Genomic DNA, 14,556 nt, shown 5'->3' with positions numbered 1-14,556 from the left:
AATATTGTTGTCTCATGCAGCAGGGGATTTGTATTTATCATCATTATTAGAGTTTCTCAAATGCATCCATTGCTCTATGCAAGCATAAAAATATACCGAGTGGATATGTCCAAGTGTCCAGGACAGTGTGACAGTTAGCCAGCATGCACATTACAAGGACCCTTAAACTGGAGCAGCCGAATTGAATCCAGCCATTATTCACTTTATTTACAACATTTTCTTCCTTAATAGTGTCTTTTATATAAAAAGAAAACAACTAGCAGACAAATCAAAGAAAGAGTCTCCAAGTAAAGCTGCTGTACTCAGAGATGCAGGTAGATTAGCGAGGAAATTAAGAGAGAACACAATTGCAAGCACATATTTAGTGATATCGTTACGTTAACACCACATTTAAAAGATGAAAACCAGCCATGCTCATGCTACATAATTCTCGACTGAAGTGTTGCGACAGTCAAACAGCATGTTTTAAATCTTCGTCGGTTGCCGGTCACCAACATTAGGTAGCGTGTGAACCATCTCGAGGAAATAGAACATCTTTGTTAGAACTCGTGACGTTTCCGGAAGTGTGGGAAAGACAGCAGACCAGAAATCCAGTGGACTGACGACGGGAAGAACCAGTCAACTCTGTAAACTCTGTCAACTCTGTCAACTCTGTAAACTCTGTCTTCGTAAATAACACCGTTTAATGCTTTCGGCTGCTGCTGCAAGCGTTAGCTCCCCCGACTCGTCGTCTCCCGGTTCCGCTTGTGATGTCGTGGCAGTAGCTTCTTCTTTGTGCGGTTATGGTGGTTCAGGTCCGGATGTAACTCCCCCATGCACCGTCAAACTCCTCACAACGAGCCAGGAGAGGAGAAACACCTTCAATTGGACTTCCAGGAGCCGCCTGAAAACCTCCCGCCCGGGCGTCGGACCCCCGGCGAGCCGCAGCCGAACATGGACGACGAGGTGCTGGAGCAGGTGGTGTCCGTGTTCAACACGCTGGTGTCGTGGGTCGCAGCCGGAGCCATGGTGTTCGGCGGGGTGGTGCCCTACATCCCCCAGTACCGAGACATCCGCCGGACCCAGAACGCAGAGGGCTTCTCCACCTACGTGTGCCTGGTCCTGCTGGTGGCAAACATCCTGCGGATACTCTTCAGGTACCGACGACACCTTTCACATCAGACCAGCGTCTTAAACACGCGGCAAAACTACATTTAAAACAAATTAATTAAAAAAAAACTGCAAATTTGTTTATTTATTTTTGCTTTTCAGCCCGTGTGTAACTTATGAAACGAGGCTCCGGGTGTTTCCAGAGTTAATGGGATATTCGTTGAAGTCCGGCTCAAATAAGATCCTCTTCGGTGCTTCTGTTGCGTTGTAACTTTAAATGTGGTTCTCATTTGTTGCTGCCACCTGCTGATGTGGACCGCACGCACCAAGAGATGGACCGCCGACACAAGCTCACCGAGGACAAGCTGCTCGGTGGACCGGATTTATGACGGATTGAATAGCGGTTGCTGATTATTCCTGAAAGCTTTTCAGATGAAAGTGGCGCACCGATCAAGTACGCAAAGGCGTGTCGATCTGCACGCCGAGCTGCGCTCCTCTTCAGCTGATGGATACATGCGACGTTAAAGCTCACTGTTTTGTCATTTGCCTTCAGATTTGGCCGCTACTTCGAGACGCTGCTGCTGTGGCAGAGCATCATCATGATCGGCACGATGCTCATCATGCTGAACCTGTGCACCGACGTCCGTACGGCCACTGAACTCAACACCAAGAGGCGCTCCTTCATAGGTCAGACACCCGCGCAGCGTCCCTTTGCAGTGCACATCATGAGTGTGCGGTAGAGATGAGACTGTGGATGATTGATCATTCAGAACAATGAAAAATCAGCTTTCTGAACAACAACAACAAAAACTCGTTTTACTTTGCATCTCGGTGCATAGCTCAGACCATATGTTTCACTGCTGCTTTTTAATGTACATAACTTGGAAATGAACTGTCTGAAATGATCATATCCTGAAAGCATCCTTCCCACAAAAAAAAAAAAAGCTCAGTTAGTCGTCGGGTAACTTTCTAGAAAGTCTGAATACCGATAGAATAAATATCCTGTAATGAGGCAACTTGGGGAAAGTGTAGATTCAGAGTTTTAGATGGGCACTTTACTCCTCTTCTGTTTAAACTAACTCCTAGTTGTTCATAAGGCCGTCAGAAAATATAAATATGATTCTGTGGCTGTGACTCAATTCGCATACTTACGCTTGCTATTTTAAGTGCATAAGTCCGCTCACACAGACAAGTATGGCAACATGCAGTGAACCTGGAGGATGTTCTCAAAGCGCTCCAAAAATATGGATCGGTTATCCACCCACAACTGTCGTCACCATGGCTACGTAGCAGAAATAGAGGCACCACCAACTTCTTTTGTAAGCGCTGAAATTGGTGGCTGAGAAATATTGAGGTATTTGGTCAAAAATATTCCGATATTTCATTTTGAAGCCCTAGTTTTGCCACTTGCTGCTGAAACCCAGGCCATTCAATGCCTCTTTTTCTGTCTCCTGTACCTGCGCTCCGTTGCCGTCTTCCCGTTGGGAAACCTAAAACATTTAGCATCGTGGTTACGTTTTCTAACTGCAGGACTTTTTATTGCAGTTTTCACCATTCAAAGGTCGCGAACGCAACGAAGGAGTTGACACCAGTGCGGCCTTAAGAACGGATTACCTCTGAAATTGCAATTTTGACCCACAATGCGCTTCGGTTGTTGCAAGCGTTGCATCTTCTGTCAGAAACCGATAAAGGATCCAAAACTATCTGCTTGTTCGGTGCCTTTAAGGAGCTTTTGACGATGCAGGAAAACAATCCTGCTCGACGTTAGTGAACTGCAACAGGACGTCTTTCTCACGAGTCTCAAATTTATTCTGTAACCGACGTGTTAAAACAACAGATCCTATTATATTTACACAGGGACAAGGCACAGCCCGCTGTTGTCTGATAAGTCATGTGGTTGAAGGCTGCACCGCCTGCTGTTTGCAGTGTGAGGCGTGCTGTATATTCCTGCTGCTGGATTGGATGTTCAAGCTCGGCTTCCTTTCCCTCTGGCAGTCTTGACGGAGGGGGAAGAGAGAGGAGGCGCGTAAAACTGAATAATTGGGGTTACTGATTACAGACTCACTGTCAGGTGACAGCACTCCATGTGGATGGAAACTTACTGGGAAACTGTGAACTAAAGTAGTGTGGACAGTAGTACAAATACAGAAAGAGGGAAACGTGGAGCCGTTTGGTCATCTTGACAACCAGCAAGTTAGGAAATAAAAAGCAGACATATTGTTTCCAGATTGTCAAATGCTACTAAGACTGCTTTCACACCCGCCTCGTTTGGTCCAAACCAAAAGTAGCACGTGTGAAAGGTGCCTTTTTTACAGCAGATTATTAATCATTCAAAGATCTAACATAGATAATAATAATAATAATTTTAGACACTCAAATAGCCCGACAAACAAAATGTGCTCTTGATCGTTACAAATTAGTTTCACAGACACCACAAAAAAAAAAAAAAAAAATCACGTGAATTTCAGTATTGTCAACATCTGCAGAGACTAAAGTTACGGCTGCTAAAGCTATGCTAGTTAGCTTTTAGCAGGACTGCTTATCCAGTGTTCATTTGATCTCGGTTGTAATTTAGCATTCATCTACAGTCTTATTTATGTAGCAGAACAAATACAGCTCTTAAATTTATAGGAAACAGGCATTTCGGAGGCAGAATCGTCACGATCACAGCCATATCCTAATTGCATAAATAATACTGTATACACTTGTTTGTTTGTTTGTGTTTTCCACAAACAAACCTGTCAGTAAACCGAGTGTTCTACTCAAAGTACAGCAGCAGTCGAGCGCAGGTCAACCACGGTCTCGCTAATGAGTTCGCCGACTCTTACTGCTCTTTAATCTGTCCAGAAATACACAGCTGAGGCAAACAGCCAGTTAGCTCAGCTCAGCTTCAACACTGAAAGCAACGCCAGAGAGATATTTTGTCGTGAAAAAGAAAACTGTAATTTAATCGGGTTTTCTGTACAACATCTTCCTGAATTCGGTGGAAACGCCGCTGCCCGGTTGAAGTCTTTCGCACCGAATGCTGTAATCGGCGCCGCAGCTAATCACAAAATCAGACGGTGAGCGGTGACACAGTGTCACCGATTACTCGCCGTGACCTGAAAAAGTCCGGTTCAGTGACACGTCACTGCTCAGCTGTAGCTTTGCTGGAATAAAATAAAGAAGAAAACCAAGCTCTTTTTTTTTTTTTTTTTTTTTTCCCTTTTCTTTACTGTTTTTATTTTCCGTCTGTAGCCACAGACAGTAAGGACGAGGAGGTCAGAATCCCTAAGAGGCTCTTTCTGGGTATGTACAGAACTTAACTGTGTCTGCCATGAAACATCAGTCGTAGTTCATCTGCCTTTCCCTCCCCCCCCCCCGCCCCCCCTCCCCCACCTCCCCTCCACCCGTGTGTCTCGTGCATGATGATGACCCGGCTTGGCTCCTCCCCGCAGCCTGATGATCACTAACACCTCATCTGAAGCATGAGTCTCATTCCCCCGCATGTACTTCCTGCTGTCGCCGCCATGATTTCAAGTCACGGATACACATTTACTGTCTGTCCATCGTAGTCACTCACAGCTGTGTCGCTCTCACACATGCATGTTACTCTGCACACCCTCAGTGCACATGAAGGATGAGCTTGAAAATCCAGTGTGATTTTTGTTGTTGTTGTTGTTGTTTTTTTTGCATGTTTTATTTTCGATGCATTTATATCAAATGACAATATAGGAATGAATTGAAAGCTCGTAGAGAAACCGGCAGATCGCAGCCATTCACAGCCTGTTGTTAATACAGTTTCTAGTCTTTCTACTGTCAGCTTTTTCTAACGTGGTGCTCATGTTTGTGCAGTTTGAATTGTAAGAATTGATCTCAAACCAACTGTGTTTTTGTGTGTGAATAATGAGCCTTAAATTGCTGCATGCTTATTTTATCCTGCATCGATACGTGAATGTAAAGCACCTTTTTCTAATGGCTGAATTAATCAAAGTCAAATGCAAATTACTTTTTTATTAATCTTGTCTTCTAACTGGCTTTTAGAAATTCTTTTGAACTACACTAAGATTCACAATAATACTTCTTTGATGCATTTATCAATGAGATCGGTACGATCAGCAAAGTTGACACAGCAGTTGCAACTGTAAAACAGCCTTAACACAGCCAGGCTTTCTGTGTGTTTATGCCTGCTATGAGTAAAGGCATGGTTTTATTTCCATCAGTAGTTTCAGCTTGCTTTAAGGGGTATTCATAATCATTTTTGACTATAGACATCTTTCATACAAGGATAATGAACTTCGAGACTAATGGCTGGTGGTGTCTGGTTCAAAGATAAGACTGGTAATACTTCATATTTAAAAAATTGTTTAATCAACAAATCAAATAGAAAACACAAAATCAACGATGACCTGATTCCATTAACAAGTATTGATTGTGTAAACGAAGCCCATCGTGTCACAAAAATTATTTAAATCCATTGGTTGAAGAAGTGTTAAGAATAGTTCGTGTTTATGTAGGAAAGTAAGAACACCACCCTGTAAAGAGACTTGATTAAAAGTGAAAGTCCTGCATTAAGAAGAAGTATGTTAGTAATCAGGAAATGTTTCTAGTGAAAGTAAGAGTACTCCATGGAAGAAAAGCCTCGCTGTGACCAAGCCATCTTAGTTTTTAGAGTCAGAAGTGTCCATATCTGGACGAGCTGGGTCTGACTGAGAACCTGAGGACGCTATGCCCCGCCCACCTATATTGGCAACAAGACTGCACCCTAGACATGTCAATCAAAACAGACACGCCCACAAACATACCTCTCTGAGGAAAAACACATTTTTGATTTTGTATTTTGAGAGAAGTTGACACTTTTTGAATTGGAGGTTATTGGTGCCAGAGTATTTTTGGAGCCAGCCTCTAGTGGCCTTTAGTGGTATCGCACTTTAAGGGACTTCAACATTGGCCTCACTTCTCAGACCCACAGTCTATGACAATCTTTACACAGACTGGCTGTACCTGATGTACTACTACATTATTTGATGATTAATACTTTATTATTCACGTGTTTTACTGTTGCAGCCACTTTAGGCGAAGCTCATTTTTACACATTAACACAGTTACACACAGTTTATTATTTCTCTCCTACGGTTGAAAATATTAATAAGAGTACCATGTGTATTAATCTGCAGCTGCAAATAGTCCTATTAAAAAAAACAGTACTTACTCCTTTTTGAACAATAGTTGCTAAAAAAAAAAAAAAGTGCCCATATGTTTTAGGAAATTCATTCAGGATGTTTAAGTTTAAAATGTAGATTTGTTGCCTGTTTTTTAAAGGTTTACTTTAAGTAAAGCAGAAGAAAGGAAGCAGTGAAAGTAGTTTCAGTGAGACTAATCCATATGGTGAAGATGGTGGTTTTAATGGATTTTTTTACAGTGAGAAACATAAAGACAAAATCCAGCCTTATCTTTTCATGCAGCAGCATCTTCACATGTAGATGTCCAGCCATGCGGCTAAAAAACAAACAAACCCTCTCATAGAGAGGACGTCTGCTGCTGTGCTGCTCACTGTGGGTTCAAACTGTTCTTTAGTGGCCACAGCCAGATACAACACAACATCTGGTCAAGTACCTCAGCAGGCCGGGATACACATCACTGAGACCTTAAAACAGAAGCAGCTAAATGGAATGCAAACATTGTTTATTTTGTTATTCAATACTGTACTTTTCTACTGTCAGTGACACATCACAATAATGTCTGTTTTACTGAGCTGTGGCTTGTAGGGAAGCTCATTGTAATGTTTGTTCCTATAGAAAGACGGGACCTGGATGAACACACATGCAGACATCTGACTTGTTTGTTTCCACACTATTTTATTACTTACTACTCTAAGCAGGCTTTGATTATGTATTGAGTTCATATCGGCATAGTAATCAAAATTAGGTGTGCTCGATAAAGTCAATTTGCAAACAAAACAAACAAAAAAAGCTCATGTTTTATTTGGGCTGTTGCAGTGCTTAAAGAACATATTGGTGCCATCACTGGTGGTTAAAGTTGAATTGAAAGTGGCTTCATTTATGTCTGAAGATGGCTCTATAAACACGTTGAAATATTAAAAGGTTGAGTATATAAAACACATTGTGGAGTTTAAACACAGCATTAGTAAAGAAGGGGCTGTACTTCCTGGTACAGACACTAGATGGCAGTAGGAAACAGTATATGCAGGATGTGACCAGTAGAGAATCCACTTGGCTCAGTAGCAGAGATTCCCCTGTTGGGACTTGTGTCAAGGCCACTCCATGGTTTGGTACTGAAGTGCTATTTTAGACATTTTGTTGGATGTTTTCAGTCGCTTAAAAAAAAGGGCTGAAAATGTTTTGTGCCATCATTGTGTCTCTTGTATTTGGATATTTCCTCGCCTTCCGTGTCCGGATGTGGTGCTGCTGGCTCGGTTTGCCCTCGTATGAAAGCTGGCGATGGCAAGCCGGTGGCTGGAGCCTCTATGAATGGCCATCGATCAGTGAACTCTGCCAAGCGTCATTAGGGCTGACAGGAAGCCACGTTCATTTGATCGCAGCTTTGCCCGTCTGCACCCTCTTATTGATCTGCCGGTGGAAATATCAAGTGTAAGCATGTTGTAGTCTATCATTGATAGATTGTGTGAAAGCACGCAGGTAGATGGAGGAGGGACGGACTGTAAAATGAGGAAAAGCAAGTTATAGAGAGCTCACAGTTTGACTTAAAGCACCAAACTGGTGTCAGCGTGCAGCCGTCGGGTAAATGAGCTTCATATTGTTGAGGTCTGCAGTGACTCACCGTAGTGTTGTTTAGTCAGCAGGACAAATCCTCAACCAATACATTTGTCTGATTGTTCCCTTTATGTTCTCTGAGCCTTAATCACAGCATGTGTTTGTTCTCGGAAGCACCGCGTCATTATCACAACAAATTTGTACCCAGAAAGAAAAACATAATGTCGCTGGATATGACTTAACTGTAAACATTTTATGTCGAGACATTGAATTTATATAATTTGGTAGCTGAGATAACAGCTTGTAACGGAGAGGTCCCAAGAAGCCCTGCGGTGCCTCAATCTCAATCACACGAATCGCCACATCTGTGCCGTACAATATGTCTTTTGTTGTACAAGTGTAGTTTTCAGACGGGGGATAAATCCTGGTGTTATAGCAGCTCAGTGTGATTTATATGGAAGATCGCCTGCCGAAATCCTTTAAGGCGATTAAAAGATCAGATCATTTGGCTGTGTCGGAATCAGACATGCTGGTGGTCACTCAGGTGGAGGTGAACGGGTATGTAAAGGAAAAAGTAAGATGAAATATTTGTCGAAAAAGATCTGACAGTGACAGCGGGTAAGGTTTTACTTTGCCTAATGTGTTTTTGAGAAACTTGTAGTTAGAGGATTTGAAAGAGGCGACAACGATTGGATCTCGAGCAGCATACAAATGAGTTTTTGTCACTGAGGCTCTGCTCCATGATAGAAAAGCCAGGATGGAAACTTTATGACTTCTGTTTTTTCAGACTTTCAAGGTGGCTCAGCTGTGTATTCCCAAGAAGCTGCAGCTCTGTCATAACCACATTCTCATTCTTTTCCAGCACTGTTCAGTCTTCATACATTTCTTTTAATATTATAGCTGTAAATCCTCTATGAAAATCTCCGAAATTTTAGCATTTGTTCCAGTCAGCACATCTGCATAGCTCCAGGAGGGGATCAGGGGAAAATGCTTCTGATTAGAGGTATAAACATTTTTTTTAGCCTGGCTCCGTCTCCCCACTGCCCACAGCTTCAGTCTTCTGTTGTGATTGTTCAGAAAACCTGCTTGCATGGTTTGGTCAGCACCTCTGAAGGGCGGACAAATTGGCAACAAGTGACGGTGGCTTATCGGGATGATGTTTGTTTAAAAATGTAGTTCCAACTACAGCAGGTGGTAGAGCTCAATGAAGCGATACAAACATGTGAAAATCGAGGCATTCGAATCTGCAGCAAGAACATCGCATAACATTAAAAAGAAAACGTCTGCAACAGCCATTTTCCAACCTGATGTTGAACTCGCTTTGGGGGAGGATCGCTATTGTTTACAGCTCGGTCACTTTACTCACACAACATGCGTCCGATTGTTGTCAATACCGATCGCTCCAGGACTTTCAAAATTAACTCATTAATTTCTACGATCATTACGATGCATCGACTGGAAACCGTCCCCAATAGAGCGCGTCCAGACCCTTTCTATTCATGAGGAGAATTTAGGTCTGGCAGTGAGAGGCCGCAAAACAATCTTCTTTAGTGAGGGAAGTTTTTTTGAAGGAAATTGCAATGGAAACACAAAAGTTTTACCAGATCTTGCAAAAGTTATATACTTTGGGGTCACTTGCCTGTTTTATATAATTCTACTCTGTAGTTCTTACTTTTACTCATCTGTACGTTCTATTGGGCTCCAAGCAAGAAATTGATGAATACTCAAATTTAGCCATAACTACACTAATGTTTTGTTTTCCACTGCAGAGTCCAGTTTCGAACAAGTTAAGTCACCAAGCTTCTGTTACTGAGTTATTTTTACACCATGGTGTCGTTTTGCTTGTCAATGATATCTTCTCTTCTGGGACACCTCTCAGTCTCGAGAACTAAACATTTGCTTCAATGACACATCTGTTTAACTTTTATGAATAAACGTTAGCTTTGCATTTGTCATTAAAACAGTGCCTGAAGATAGACACCAAGCTCAAAACATCACTAAAGAAATAGTGGTGAAGGAGTGGACACATCAAGTCCTGAGAACACCGCTGTTAGCCACAGAAGCTGACAAGCAAGCTAGCAGGCCGGTTAAAAATATATGCAATAATGTGGCTTAATGACAGATTAGAAAAAGATAAAGCAGTTGGGAACATAAACATTTTCCTCATATGATTACGTATTCAATTACAAAGAAAAACTTTGTTGGACTAAAATTACAATATTAACATCATCCAATGAAAAATGTACTTCCGGTACCAAATTTACATGAACACGTTTTCATTTCGTCTTAATATACATAACTTTTGCTATATTTATGGAAGTTAAAATTCCACTCAGCGCTGGTGAGCCACAGCATTTGTCGTAGATTGCCTCCTACTTGGGTAGCCAACCACCGTAGATAGAATCACTGGGTTTTGGTTAACTTTGGTTAACTTTTGGTTCGTAGATCTTACATTACCAGGCCTTATTCTACCTTTTTTCAACGCATTTTTGGCCGACGTGCGCTGCAGTAACTGGAGGCTTCCCTGTGCACAGCTAGCTAGCACCCACTGATAGCATGTGAGGCATTTAGGGAACCTTGGTAAATTGTAGTGTGCAGCAATAACATGCATATAAGGCGCTTAGGGGACATGTGTGAATTGTAGCTACAGAAAACACCCTCACCCACTAAACTGCATGGAAACTAAAGATTTGTACCATAATTTTGAATGTCATTTTCTTTTATACTTAAAAAAAAAAAAAAAAAAAAATTGGTTTCAAAGAGAATTGTTCAGGAGCAGATATCAAAGTCTAGGTATCAGTACCAATATTGAAAGCTATAGTGGCCATAATACTTCAGTTTCAAATTAATAACACTCAACTCTAGCTAAATATGAACATTTTGTTATGTTGTTGCTGGTTGGTTTTTTTTTGTTGGTTTTTTTGACAATTTAAAAATTAAAAAGCAACACCTCTTGTGGCCTTTCTCACAGAAAGTAACCCCAACTAAACCATCCCTTTGCTGCTGGTGTGTGCTCAGAAATGAATCGGGCAGAATGTGATAAATTACAGTTATCTTGACTATGTCCCAATGATTCAGTGACCCCGTGCCGCAGTGTTGGTCACAGGTGTTGGCCTAATGATGTTACAGAGGTACAGGGCAATACACAGATTTCCATTTCTTTCTATTGTCTGGTTTTTACTCATTGCTCATTTTGGCCCCACGGGGGTCTGCACCTGTAGCTTCATCGGGTTTGGCAGCTTAGAATAAATCACCTCATCTTGTAGGTGCAGTTATCCCCTCCCTTGAGGCAGGTAGGGGCCTAACTTTTAGCTTGAGTCCTGAGAAAGTTGCTAACACTTGGCAGTGAAAGCGTATTAGTCACCATGAAAAAGCCACCTGTCCAAATTTCAGAAAATACAGCCCATTGAAATCCGAGGTTTCAACCTACTGCTGTTATAATTGTTCTATATATTCCCACCGGTGCTTTGGACTGACAGCTTACCATTATATAAACTACCGGCATAGACTTTTCCGGTGCTTAAATTAATCTGGCAAGTGAACAAATGATTGAAATATCCAACTCTGACCTGTGTCTTCCTCCATGTGTACTGCGACCCCACGGGACTTCGTATCGAGATGTTTGGACACCACAGGGAGTCTATTGTATGCAGCTCCAGTCTGTTCCCACACAGTCCCACCACGGCTGCCACACAGCATGGGGATTAAAGAGGAAGATGAGAATTCTCCGGGGGCACACAAGTAGCTCAGCGAGAGAAGCTGTGTGGCGGGGAAAGGCTGAGGTACACGATAAACATCCGTTAGTGGTCAGTGTGAAATGAAGTGGCACAATTCTCTGCCTACAATTTTTTTTTTTTTTATTCCCTGCTGCTGGGTGCTGGAGGCAGATGTGTCACTTTAGCGCACCGAAGTGTGCACATACAGGATTAAGAGACGATGACAAGACTGCACTGGCATGAAGGAGTGTAATTACTGAAACAGGAAGCCGAGATGGAACCAATAATTGAAAGCATGTCACAATCAAAGTTTTTTTTGGGTCTTTTTTCTTAAAGGCAATGATGTGTCGGACGAAAGATGTTGCAGAATCTCACCACCAAAATTAAGTTGGAAAAACTATCTTTAATTTCATGCACTAGCACATCCACTTCGTCAGATCAGTGAGAAATAGGAGAGAAGTTAAGAAAAAGAAACCTTGTAGATAAAGTCCCACTCATGCATGTCCAGTCGTTGCTGTTATGTCTCCACTCATGAAGACGTGGGAAGTTGTGTGCACAATATGTCTGCTGTTTAAGTGGTTAAGTTGAGAACACCGCTGTGAGGCAACTACAATATATACAACATCTACAAAAAAAAAGGACGTAGCCTCCGTGATGCCGTACATACATTTTCAGAAAAAAACATTTTAAGCTCAGTGTTTTTTGTCTCTGGCTGTTGCCATCTTTGCAGACTCTGCCCCACTCCCAGCTAATCCCCAAATGGGCAAAGAGGTAGTGTGTGAGTGGATTTATATGTCTACGCATTAAACCTCCTGGCCTGTAGCCAACTGTGATGATACCCACCTGTCACTCAAAGCAGCCTGACCTAATTATGCGTATTTAAATGAGTGAGTTATATAACAAATTTACTCCCTGTACGGTTGTCATGAAAATTCGCTATGCAGACCAGGGTTTAAACTTGTTTACTCTGTTAAATTGGGCAATTTAACATGGAGGTCAATGGGGATTAACTCGCTTTTGGATCCCGCCTCAAGTGGCATTTTTAGAAACTGCAGTTTTTAGCACTTCTACATTAGCTTCATTTTTCAGTCCCAGATCTTGCCACTTGGTGTAGCCTCATTGTGTGTTAAGGTAGCCGTGAATTGAGAAAGTTCCCATTTGGGAATGACCCACTTCCCAGTTGAGAGCATTCACAAAAGGACAACTAACAGGCAATATGCTCTCTTTCTGCTGTAAGAATAACAACCTCACCATCACCTATGTAAACCAACACAGAGATGCAATGGAGTTTGGGAGGTCCATTTTATATGTACACTACATTTCTAAGTGTTTTTTTGTGTATTTTTAACATTGAACATGGCGAATAAACTAGTTATATGCTAAGCTAACCAAGTCCAGCTATTTCACCTTATATTCAAAGCTAGCAAATTATTTCCCTACACCATTAACGCTGCCATGTTAATGGACGTCACACTTACTTCCTGGAGCTCTTAAAAATGTCCTATAATCCTAGTGGAATATTCACATTACGACAAGCGTTCAGGTGGATTTTACCGCTCGGACATCAGAATTTGCCACTTCCCAGTTGCTAATGAACGCACCCTTGGTCCGTATTCTGCTACCACCTAGTAGTATCATGACTTGGAGCCATATATTACATGTATCAGTGTGATGCTGTGCATGCCGTAATCAGCCAGGTTGGTGTTGAATGCAGCCCTATTGCGCAGCCGTTATCAGGCAGCGGCCGGCCTGGTGCTAGCTGGCCCAGATCCCCAGTCCTCTGGCTCTGATGCAAGCCGAGCTCCACATCCACACCAGGCACCTCCAGCTGCAGGATATACAAGGCTTTATACTACATATAACATCTCTCAGTGGATATTCTTAGTGCTCATCATGCTCAGAATGGAAATACATGCCCCAGTTCACCTTTAAAAAGCTCTGTTTGCTCGTCTTTTGTTTAACAGTGCATTGTGTTACCATCTCAGATACTTGGTTTTTCTGTGGTAAAATAGTGTGTTAGGTTGACAAAAGGCTGTGACCTAGTTTCAACGATTCTTTGAGATTTATTCTGTACATTTATGGGATTTGTTTAACTTGTCTTTGAAAAAGAAACAATTGGGCTCAGTGTTGGAAAGCCAGCTTACTTTTCACGCATACGTGCCTGCCATGTGTATTCATTTCGAAATGCCATCTAAATGTCAGAATCGGTCACCGTTAATTCAATAATGAAGCAATATATCATTCGATCATGAACTCAAATGTCATAAACTTTTCTGTTCTTTCACTTCGGATTTCATTAAACCTTAAAAAATAGGTTTGTTTCATTTAGACATGGTGTTTTAGAGGAGATTTTAAGCCAAACCACGGTTGGCGCTGTATTTTATGTTTTTACGTTTGTGTTTTTCTTATCTACTGTACAGGCTCTTCTCTGGAGCCTTGTACAGTGGGCCTCCTTAGATGTGCCTCTTAGGTAAGGAACGCCTAATTGAAACATGATTAAGTGAATCGGCACTATACCGTATGCTGCTTGTAGAAAATCCACTTACGATACGGCAGAGCAGCAACACATTTGCTCTCAGTCATGATTAGATTTTCATGGTTAACTCTTTCAATCTCCTCTGCCCTCATTCCATATAGATATATCGCATGTGTTTGGGCACCAAAGAAATTATAAGTAAATGCATCTAACATCTTATTGTAGCTGTTTTCCTGCAGTTAAAGTGGAGCTTGAGGCAATCAGCACATTTCAGCCATGAGATATTATCACAGTACGATTAGTATTGGCTCTGTTGCTTATGACAGGAAGCCAGTGTTGTTGTGCTTGGAATCTTTATCTCATTATTGCCATGGACAACAAATGCACACAAGAGGTGTTGGGGATAATAACATGGTTTAAATCATTTATCAGTGTCCAGACTCCCACCCAGCCCGTTAACTTCATTGTGGAAAATAACACAACTTTGTTTGACTGTCTTGTTCCTCCTCCCTCCAAGACCTTGAAGAGAAATGTCTCTGCTCAACAATCTTTATAAGAAGAA

At 41.9% G+C, this 14,556-nt stretch overlaps 1 protein-coding gene across 2 annotated transcripts in view; it reads left to right on the top strand.

Annotated features, from left to right (window-relative positions):
• The first annotated feature begins 714 nt into the window (after positions 1-714).
• The window catches only part of LOC138623750 (solute carrier family 66 member 2), a 34,633-nt gene continuing 20,791 nt past the window's right edge, over positions 715-14,556 (top strand). Inside the window, exons 1-3 of one of the 2 annotated variants that reach the window (XM_069703424.1) lie at positions 715-1,136; positions 1,643-1,776; positions 4,327-4,377. In XM_069703424.1, coding sequence (XP_069559525.1) covers positions 814-1,136; positions 1,643-1,776; positions 4,327-4,377 — 508 coding nt within the window. In that variant the 5' untranslated portion in view covers positions 715-813. The remainder of the gene's footprint in view (positions 1,137-1,642; positions 1,777-4,326; positions 4,378-14,556) is intronic. The other variant, XM_069703425.1, reaches the window with a different exon arrangement.

This window comes from Brachyistius frenatus, unplaced genomic scaffold (assembly GCF_029030835.1).
Source record: "Brachyistius frenatus isolate BFR_SWC_R1_liver_20210118 unplaced genomic scaffold, ASM2903083v1 Contig_46, whole genome shotgun sequence".
Classification (NCBI taxonomy): Eukaryota; Metazoa; Chordata; class Actinopteri; family Embiotocidae; genus Brachyistius; species Brachyistius frenatus.
Note: the sequence above shows the minus strand (reverse complement) of the source record. Positions and strands in the feature narration are given on the sequence as shown.